The sequence below is a fragment of the Sander vitreus genome, chromosome 2 (assembly GCF_031162955.1).
Source record: "Sander vitreus isolate 19-12246 chromosome 2, sanVit1, whole genome shotgun sequence".
NCBI classification, from domain to species: Eukaryota; Metazoa; Chordata; class Actinopteri; order Perciformes; family Percidae; genus Sander; species Sander vitreus.
In genome coordinates, this window is record NC_135856.1 from 11,149,565 (window position 1) to 11,160,471 (window position 10,907).

The window sequence follows — 10,907 nt, forward strand, 5'->3', positions numbered from 1 at the left end:
GCCACTCAGCTCCCGTTATTGAGCATGCCCAGTAGTTTCCTGGGGTCCATCCCCTGCTGCTGGGCCATCTTCTGCACGTCAAAGCCCATGTGCTTCAGGAACTGGATCACGCTCATCTCCTGTCCCGTCAGCTGGTCCCGAATAGTCGGGCAGGAGGGATTACAGTGTGGCCACGGGCAGCTGTCAATCAAATGTAGAGGGCAACCCCTCATAGGCTGGGTCTTGTGCTTTAGGTGGTTGTGGTTGCTGCCGTTGATGTGGTTGTTGGCTTGGAGGCTGCGGTCCCAGCAGTGGAGGGCTCTGGGCAGAGAGGTGCCTTTGACCTGAATGTCCATCCAGTAGCTGCAGGGACAGGAAGACACATAGTGAAGAATCATATATGGTACTACAATGTAAAATGTACAATCTGTATACTTGCATACAACCTTGTGTGCTGTTTTATATGATTATGGGCACTGTCATGAGAAGTAATTTAAAAAAGAATAGAATTGGGCGATATGATGATTCATTTCTCTGGGTTGTATTATAAGACTGATCAATATTCAAGTCTCAAAAGTCTAAATATTAATTTATTTACATAAAAAAGTTTGATATGGATCCCTGAAATTGTTTTTTTAAATGAATTGTTACCAATGTATATTTTGACTGGGACATTATACAATTGAAAAATGAACTTGTCAGTGCTCTCCAGTGGACGAACTATGTAACTGTAATATTTTTTCTAAAGTATCTCAAAACGCTTCTTTGGCAGTTTGTAGTTATTTATCTGCCAACATCTACTGTATGTACGCTATACAGATACATCTATGATAAGCTCATATTGGTCCAGCCAGTTGATCGGTCCAGCTCTATTCGTATTGGACCATTAAGTAAGCTGCGAATTACCGGGCAGTACTATTATAACACAATATTAAATGTACAGGATGCTTTCAACGTGTTAAAGTACCTTGTTGGGTATTTAATTCTGACAAAATCAGACTTTCCTCTGTTATTTTTATGTACTTTGTATGAATAGTTAATTGAAAAGTGTACGATTAAGGTAGAGCAAAGGTTGAAGTACCTAACTAATGGCAGACATTTAATTAAGTATATTCCAATGGCAATAAATGTGACCGTATGTATTTGTGCAGTCATCTTACATGTTGAGTACTGAGTCACTGAGTGTTTGAATCGATTGCTAATGGAGATAACCTTTAGGATTCCAGTTTCTTGTGTTAGAAAGTTGTATTTACTTACGTTCTAGTAATGAGTTCATGCAACAGACAGGCCGGAGCAAACATCGCCCTGCCATTCAAAAACAAAGAGTCACATAGTCAACAAAACAGTCGTTACTTTACAGTATCTTGTGTGTGTGTGTGTGTGTGTGTGTGTTTTATATTTAGTTTGCAGTCTTACGGTACGTCACGTAGCGTACTCCTCAGCTCCTGTCCCAGGTTCTGTATGTACCTCCACTGGCCCTCGTTGACGGGCTGCCCGGTCAGGTGGATGTTGTCGGCCGTCAGCTGGGCCTCGTCAAACAGCCATTGCACCACAAACACCGGGCCTGGACAGGAGAGCGGATGAACTGCAGGTCAGACTTTAAGTGACACCCCAGCCTCTGTCTTTATCATCTACGTCTGCCGTGTGGAGGGGCTCAGGGTGTTTTGTTACTCACTTTTTAACATGGGGAAGACTTTATATCCAAAGAAACAGTTCCATTCCTCTCCCACGTGAGCCTGTCTGCAGCTCTCTGGCACCAGACTGCCCCAGTACCTGCCAAGTATCACCACTTTACAAAATCTGTACTGCTTATAAACCTTCCTCCTTAACCCCCTCCCCCCCGTCAATATAATAATAATAATAATAATATGTTTATTTGATATAGCACCTTTCACAGACAAAGTCACAAAATGCTTCACGTGATAAACATTTGTACAAAACATAGTAAGTTGTAAAACTAAAAAGACTAAAAACAGTCATTAAAAGACACCATAAAAAAATTACATACATGAATCAAAAGCAAATTTAAACAAGTGCGTCTTCAGCTGCTTTTTAAAAGCTTCAACAGAGACTGCAGAACGTAAGACAATAGGAAGGGCTTCCACAGGTTTGGAGCTACCGCTTCAAAGGAACGGTCACCTCTAGTTTTTAAACGGGTGCGTGGGACAACCAGTAATCCCTGGTTAGAAGACCTGAGGGGCCTATTCGTAGTGTACAAATGGAGCAGGTCCGAGATATACACAGGAGCCTGACCATGCAAAGCTTTATAAGTCAGAACCAAAACTTTAAATTTGATCCTGAAGTTAATCGGAAGCCAGTGTAATGAGTATAAAATCGGAGTGATGTGCGACATCCTGCTAGACCTGGTCAGCAGCCTTGCAGCAGAATTCTGGACTATTTGTAGACGGTTCTGGGACGATTTGTTGAGACAGGTGAAAATAGAGTTGCAGTAATCAAGCCGAGATGTAATAAAAGCATGAATGAGTTTGGCAATGTTTCTTAATTGAATGAAACATGTGCGGGTCAGAGATTTAATATGTTGATCCAAGTACATGTTATTATCAAATATAACACCAAGATTTTTCAGTTTGGACTGAACAGCTGAGGACAAGGAGCCCAGCAGCTGACTAATCTTGGAAGCTAAAGTGTCCGGAGCAACAATAAGGACTTCGGTCTTATTTTCATTGAGCTGTAGAAAGTTGTTTGCGAGCCAATCCTTGATCGAATTGAAACATTTAAGCAATTTCAACACTTTATCAGTGTCTTCTGGCTCAAAAGAGACATACAGTTGGATGTCATCTGCATAGAAGTGATAAAAAATATCTCCAACTTGGCTAATTATATGTCCCAGGGGGAGCATGTACAATGCAAATAAAAGCGGACCTAACACAGAACCCTGCGGCACCCCACAGGAAAGGGCCGCAGTTTCTGAGGAATAGGGACCAAGAGACACAGAAAAACTTCTATCTGATAGATAGGAGGTGAACCAATCCAGGCGCTTCCTGCGATACCAACCCAATACATAAGTCTTTCAAGCATGATCCACCAGTCTATCCTTTAACACCATCTTAATGCTATCCACCTGTCCTACCTGATGCCTCTCTTTATGGCCTCAGTTGGGGCACAGCTGATGGTGTCCAGGCAGTCTGTTAATTTGTACTGTTTGTTGTCCAGGAACCATCCGGAGTCAGCCAGGCCCCTGACCTGCACCCCTCGGTGGCCCTGCAACTCCAGCTGCTCTGCAACGTGGTCCACGTTCAGCAGGACACCTGTACCGCCCGCACTGGTGACAGGAAGAGTGGGATCAGAGGGTGCAACTGAGTGATTATCTGTGGTGAAACACACACACACACACACACACACACACACACACACACACACACACACACAGATGTGCTGAACTGACCTGCTTCCTGCCAGAAGCAGAACCTTGGCGTTGTCCAGTCCTTTTGTCAGCAGCTCATTCACCACCTCCTTAATGATCAGAGAGCCCATGAACGCATAATCATCTGAGAACAAAGATGTTTTTTATTTATCACCATAGCGCTAAGTGACACACTTCTCACTCAGACTACTAACTCTACATTAGTGTTATGAAACTGCTGAAAACCTGAGAAGCTAAAAAAATCTTAAGATTTTGAAGGTATATTCATTAAAAAAAAAAAAAAAAGATTATATTTAAACAGGTATCAGGCATAGTAATGTTTTTTTTTTTGTTGGGGTATGTTTAGTTTACAGGGTTATTAAGGCAAAAGGTCCATTCACTTATCTGAAGTCCAAATGGCACCTGACTGATTACTTTAAATTATTATCAACTTGACAATTAGCAACACTCAGCAACTTTTTAGTTTGAAGCGATGGCATTTTTTAATAGTAATAATTGATCTTGATTTCATGGAGAAATTCAGGACATTTGGATGAAATAATGTGGGTTGGTTTGTAGTGCGAGACTGGAACAGCGGCACAGCTTGTGTGTTATGTTTTTATAAACCTGCAGAGTATCTAAAACGAACACAACATAATGTTGGGTTTCAATAAGAGAAAGAAGACATGGTCAAATTTATGGAGGAGGTTCAAAACTGTATAGCTAAAAGAAAAAGCTTCCACAAAATAAACAAAACAAATCAATGAGCTCCCAGATCATAAGATCTCTGTCTGTAGCCTCTGATCTGTTTGCTGCTTTTCTATGCCTTTAGATAGCTAGTACATCAAGAATCTTTTTTTCAGCCAGATCTACAATGTGAGTCAACTGATTTATTGTGACTTACTGTGATCTGTCTTCGGTGTGGCTCCGCTCCACACATCACTGGAGCAGTACGGGATAAAGCTACCGGAGAGAAAGAGCAACACTGACAATTATTTGGAATCAGATGGTTCGCTGATAGCCGACAGATACAGCAGTTGCATAAATAATAGCCAACCTGGCTGTGTGATGGCAGACTTCAAAGACAGATAGCTAGCGTAGGAAGTCAATGAGTGTATGTTTTATTATCTAACCATTACAAGTAGCTGCTGAAACAGAACAGGACAAGACTGAGTGTCATCAGGCACTGATGATCTTTTTTTCATGTATGAAAGGATGATAAATGGCTAAAGCAATAACAGCAGAGAAAGAAATAGTACTTACTTAAGTCTCATATTTACTTATTGTAACTGGTAGTAGAAATACCAGAATGGAAATTAAAATATAAACCATTCAAATTAAAGTCCTGTGTGATACAAATAACTTCAGTAAATGCAAATAAGTAGAACATAGTATTGAAAGTAAAAGCACTCATTCTAAAGAATTTGTCCTTTCAGAGTGCTAAATGATTATTATATTATTATATTCACGTGTAAGTATTTCACATTTGTCTACAGAGAATAGTCCCGTAAAGCACCAGTATGTCAAAAACTGTGAAAAAAATACATTGACCCAAACACATAAATATTATAAAGAGAAGGAGAGACCGGAGTTCTTACACCATGTTGGCATTCCACCAGTGAGGGTTTTCCTCTGGCTGAGGAGACAGGATTCCTGTTCCTGTGAAATAGAAGGCAAGATCCAACATTAACTTCACTTTCTGAACAAATGTCTTAATCATAAGAGTCAAAAAGCTTCAGTACAATTAAAGGACAATTCTGGCACAAAATGAACCTAGGGGTTAATAACACATGGGTACCGAGTCGACCGTTCTCTGGGATATGTTTTCATGCTAATCGAATGTGACCAGTTTTAGGGCAAACCGCTAATTAGCTAATAACGCTAGTCGTCGGGGCCACACCAAAGTAAAAAGAAATCGCTATTTATACCACTAACAAGGCTCAAAATATCACCACACTTACACGGTAGCATAATGAGGGTCCCTACATGTAAACCGAAGCATTGAGAACTTTGTAAGTGTACAGACAGTTTATTAAAAAGATAGTTTAGAAAGACTGTACCTTCACGTATGCAGGCAGGCGCCATCTTGTGAAAACAGTCACGATCAGTCGAACGAGTAACCAGTGACCAAGCTCAAGCACGCCGTTCGTCGTTCGACTGGTCATGAATTGTCCTTTAAGATAGGCTACAATATTTTAGGCTATACCTAAAGCTATAGTGCGTAGTTTCTGTCTCCCCCATGAGGAATTCTAAGTAATGACAACAAAACTGTGGACGCATCCACATGATACAAGTCTTCCGTGATCGCGCACCGCCCCCACCCCTCCTCCATGCAGTTGCTTGTAACCAAGGAGGACACGGAGGATTTAAAACACCATTTTCTAAACATAGCCATACTGAGGAATACAGAAAGAGTTTTGTGGAGCTGAAAGTCTTAATTAGCTTTGTATCAACTCCTTTGGCAATGGCTTGAATGTAATGACGTTCATTAATATAAAAAAGTTACGCACTAAAGCTTTAAAATCACACAACGTAATGTGTAGGTGTGTGTTTACTGCATGTTTTTTTCCTGTGGTCAATAAGTCATTAACTTCCTCTGCTTTGGTCAGCAATTACACGCAGGCATTGAAGAGCTCTGTGGCTGCTGCATTGGCCACCAGTGTAAAGTGTACACAGAGAGGGTGGTGGGGAGAGAGCCATAAACAAACAACAAGTCCCCTGACGGCTGGAGGGAAATAACCAGAGAGTTTGACTTTTAAAGATGAATGCAAACTCCGCTAAAGAGGAAACACAAACATGTCTATGAATCTCCTTCATTCAGGTGGAGTTTTTTTTCCAAACTGGGGAAAGCAAAAGCTCAGTCTGGCTGTGCAGAGAGTTTGCAAAAGCTGCACGAACCAGGTAACACTTCAATGTGTTTATATGTTTGTCCATAAGATATTAGTGTGCATTTCTATATATCTTTATCAGTGTCTCTGTGTCCCAACCGGCAGTGGCAGATTGCCACCCACCAAGAGTTAGGGTCTGTCCGAGGTTTCTGCCTGTTTAAAGGTATTTTTTCCTCGCCACTGTTGCACCAAATGCTTGCTCTTGGGAGGGGATTGTTGGGTCTTTGTAAATTATAGTGTGGTCTAGACCTACTCTATCTGTAAAGTGTCCTGAGAACTCCTGTTATGAATTGAATTAATTGTGCTGCACACAATTCAGGGAAGTGACACGTGTGTTGTTACCTGTTTTGGTTTGTGGCCACTTGGTGGAGCTCATCAGTCTCCTCATCGTCTCATACCTGCTGTCACAGGTCTGCCTGTTGAAACAGTACCATCCACCTGAACACACAGACACACACACACGCGCATGTCAACAGGTTATGTAGAGCCGTGTTTCACTGTAATGAGCTCTACATCTGTGTTAGGTTCATCCTCACCTTCTAAGAACAGCAGCCACCTCTTGCTGCCTTTAGACTCCTTGATGTAGTACCTGTGTGACAACGCCAAAACAAATCAGTGTGAATGGGTCACGCATACACATACACACAGATGCATACATACACAACGCAAGCTCTGCTGTAGGGATACTACCTTTAATCCATGAAAGTTTTGGCTCTGATCACACCGCTAAAAATCTCTGCAGGAGGCTTTAACAGCTCAAGGTTATTTAAAAAGAAAAAACATGAGTAGACCATCGAGCCGTTGGCAGCACACACACACACTCACAGAGGCTTGACAGCTTGGGTGGCATATGGAAAGGTGCCTCTTATTCACACAGTCACAGTGTTCCATTTTATTCGTGACTTAATCCTGTTCCTCATACTCTGCACAATTTACTTCATCATTTTATTTTTCCTTGTAATGTAATTAAAGCATGCCTTGCTTTTTAATAGGTATGATAGCTCAAACATGATACGGTTCTCAGGATTTATTTTTTAAAGTGATGTTAGTCTCTGTGAACAGTCTGTTATATTAACTCACCTGTTAAGGAGTCATAAGATAGTATTCATGCACAATGCACATGTGATCCTTTTAATCCGTAACATCAAACTTACTGAGATTTATTCCACATAGATTTTCCAATAAATATTTCAGATCACACCGAATCCCTTCCTCTTATCAGAAAAAGTACTGCAGTACCTGGGATCTGGGATGACTGACACAACACTTGGGGCTCTAGGGAACATGATGCCCTCTATCCATCCCTCAACCCCTTTTTTGTGTGTGTGCAAACTTGACTAAAACTGGGATCTTGTAGTGATCTGCATGAGACACAGCAGTCAAGGCACATGAGTAATTCCTTCTAAAGATAAACTTGTTTATCTGGAGGTAGTTACTTTTCACTTGTAGCTGTTGAGAATGAAAACCTACAAATGATGATTAAGGCACACATCAGTCATAGCTGCAGTCTAACTTGGACACCTGGGCTACAGTGAGATGAGGGTTTTAGTTTATAACCCAAGACCATCTGTCCAAGTCTATCTGATGGATTGATATGCAAGTCGTTTAGATAGGATTCATGCAATCTTGCATCTTGCATGCTCTTTCTTTTATTGGTTGTAATTTAGCTTTATCAGTCTAGTGTTATCAGACTCAATAACTTTGGTCCCTCTGGAAAAATAATCCCTGCAGGGGTAACGCGCCTCTCTCTCTCTCACTCTCTCTCTCTCTCTCTCTCTCCCGCTCAGCGGTCCTTTGATCCATTTTGGTCACATCCGGAGTGATAAGGGACTGAAGGGCAGTGAACTTAAACCGCCACAGTAACACAAATCGGATGTTTGGTGAAGCAGAGCGCAATTTAGCATCTGCGCCTTAATGGCTTTAACCAAATAGCCTCTACATGCCAGATGACGACAGGTCTTTTAAGTGCCATGTTATGAGTTATTGACTAAATTGAGATGCAGTTCAGGCCGCACACTCACCCTGCTGCTGAACCGTCATTGCAAGTCACAGATACATTCTTCAAAAAGTGCAACTTCATGTCTTGATCCAGCTTCTGCGCAGAGCACGGGTACAGTGACTGCGCTAAGTTCTTTATCTGTACCATGAAGTTGTCCATGTTGCCCTCCACGGCTGTAAAGTCTAACGGGAAGCTCTCCGCTCCTTCCACCCGCTCCCTGTGCGCCGGAGGCTGCTGCTGCTGCTGCACCCGCCGACTCTGCGCCCGAGTGCCGTGTACTCTCCTCGCCTCCACCGGTGCGCTCATGTGGATGAAGAGCAGCAGCAAGCAGGAGCGCACCGCGGACAGACCGGCCCGGCTTTTCACCACACCACGGCTCTGCATTTCTAATTGTTACTGGAAAGCGTCTCTCAAATGTGTGCAATTAAGAGACTTCAGTGAAACACAACATGTCCTAAGAGTCGTTAGAAAAGTGAAAAGTTCTTTGGAAACGCGCAGAGACCTCTTGGAAGTTATCGTTCATGAAAGGTGTGCAGAATGAACGCAGGTTATAGTTCTCCATGGTACATTGAGAGATGGAGAGCTGGTTTAAAATTCACCTCAAATGCACGTGCAGTTTCCACATGTTTTTAGTCCTAAATTCGCGAGGAGCCAGTATAACCGTCATTACGCGCGTAGAAGTCCCTCTATTCAGTCGTTCGGCCCAGTTTCACTGACGACCTGTTGACTCATTGGTTCAGGTCCTCGTGAGCTGCGGACGAAGTGGAATTTTATTTGAAGCCCCCCATGCGCCCCTCCTTCCTGCTCCGTGCCCCGTGCTACCCACTCCCGCGGGCCAATCGTTATTATCGTTGGCTGATGCTCCTCGCGGGGCGTCGGTCTCACACCAAGAGCGCGCGTATGCCTGGCACGCCCCCTCACTCGGTTCACTCATGCACTCGATCTCTTTGATGTTGTGTCATCGTATGACCACCGCTGCCTTTGAAGTGTCTTTGAATGTGTGTGTGTGTGTGTGTGTGTGTGTGTGTGTGTGTGTGGGAGGGAGAATCGCAGTTGGACAGGCTGCAGAGGGTCACACACCATTCTGCCAGGGTCCAACACAAAGACACAAAGACCAGGGGGTATTCAACGTTTTTTTAAACCAAGGACCCCTTAACTGAAAAAGAGACAGAGCAAGGGCCCCCTACTACATATATTATGTAAAATGAAGTTGCATAATAAACCGGGTCTACAAGAAAGTGTAGAGCGGCCTAAAGCATGTATACATTCCCTTTTTAGTGCATAGAATACTAAGCTATTAAAACAATAATTGTGGGCATGATTTGTGGCCCCCCCTACAGTGACTCTGAGGACCCCCCCTACGGGTCCCGGACCCACTGTTGAAGATCTCCCATAGACTGTAAATAATCTATGAGTGACACACATGTTCTGTAGCTTTAAAAAATGTGAGACCCACATTTTCTTTGTTTGTGTGACTGATAGAGAGGAGTCCCTTGTAGAGTGCGTGGACATTTGCAGAGGAGAAAAGGTCACTGAGGGGTTTTAAATCATGACTGTGGTAGGCTATGTGACAGTGACACTCATTCACCAACACACAAATGCATTTAATGGGTGAGGTATTGATAAAAAACTAAAACCATCATTTTTAATGAGTCGAATAAAAGATTTTCTTAGTATTCATACAGTCTGTGATTGGAGCCCAAGGCTTTAGAGCAGCTCATCAAACTGCTGGCTGTGAATGCCATGAAACGTGTGGAGCATTAACTTCAAGACAGAATTCTGAAGGTTGGCCTTGAAATCCACCCTAGAACTCATATATCATGTACTGATTCAAGTCATAAAAGCTTTACTTTTGTTCACTTTAAGTGAAACTGTTAAAAAATCAGTAACCCAGTATCCATCTTGAAGTCTGACGTTCAGCAACATACTGCTATTAAATTTTAGTTTCCTGACGTCGATACATTTTTTTGAAGAACAAGAAATCCTGTTTTTAACAAGTGTATTTGTTTGCCGTTCTTTTATCAGTGATTACAGACATTTTTTGTGAAAATGTTGTGTAAAGACCCAGATGCCTTCAGTGTGCTTTTGCACTCTATCCAGGCAGTTTTTGAAGTTTCTGGCCTGCTGAATGAGGAAGGAAACTGATTGTTTGTTTGTTTGTTGAGACGGCGGCAATTTCAGCCCAGAACTGAGAACTGTATTCACCTCTCCCTCTCTCTCTTTCCCAGGTGGACTCTTGACTCTTAAGTGTTGCTGAAGTGGTCAGTCAGTCAGTCAGTTGTATGCCCTCTGAAGATCTGAAGATCTCACACCTCTCCATCTGTTGGAACCATGTTGTGTTATCTGTCCAGCTTGATTCCAGCTTTGATCCAATTTGATTATTGCCGCTGGGATAAAATGGCCTTGATTCTCTATATGTCAGTGCAGTTTGTCTGACAAACTGCATATGGTATATACAGTATAGGCCTACAGTATATGAAGTCGTCCATATGGGGAACAGATTGAATGTGTTGTTGCCAGTGTACAGACAGGATCTATCTCCTTCTATTATGAGGGTCATATACACACATTGGAGTTGCATATTAAACTTGGCCTACAATAACGTGTGGGTGGCATAAAGCCTTTATACATACTGTACCTTTTAAGTGCATAGAAGACTAAGCTATTAAATAATTGT

The 10,907-nt window shown here is 42.4% G+C and overlaps 1 protein-coding gene across 1 annotated transcript; it reads right to left on the reverse strand.

The window, feature by feature from the left end:
* Window positions 1-5: 5 nt before the first annotated feature.
* notum1b (notum, palmitoleoyl-protein carboxylesterase b) lies at window positions 6-9,076 on the reverse strand. Its single transcript, XM_078277218.1, has 11 exons — window positions 8,253-9,076; window positions 6,768-6,820; window positions 6,574-6,669; window positions 4,942-5,002; window positions 4,248-4,306; window positions 3,386-3,488; window positions 3,071-3,262; window positions 1,655-1,752; window positions 1,396-1,543; window positions 1,237-1,284; window positions 6-342 (listed from the first exon to the last, which is right to left on the reverse strand). The coding sequence occupies exons 1-11, from the start codon at window positions 8,612-8,614 to the stop codon at window positions 6-8; spliced, it is 1,557 nt and encodes a 518-aa protein (XP_078133344.1). The 5' UTR covers window positions 8,615-9,076.
* Window positions 9,077-10,907: the final 1,831 nt, after the last annotated feature.

Coding starts and splice junctions, on each gene's coding strand:
- notum1b (XM_078277218.1), bottom strand. CDS start 8,614: ATGCAGAGCCGTGGTGTGGTGAAAAGCCGGGCCGGTCTGTCCGCGGTG. Junction 6,670..6,767: donor GTGGCTGCTGTTCTTAGAAG/GTGAGGATGAAC, acceptor CTGTGTGTTCAG/GTGGATGGTACTGTTTCAAC. Junction 1,753..3,070: donor GCCATAAAGAGAGGCATCAG/GTAGGACAGGTG, acceptor GATACTTGGCAG/GTACTGGGGCAGTCTGGTGC.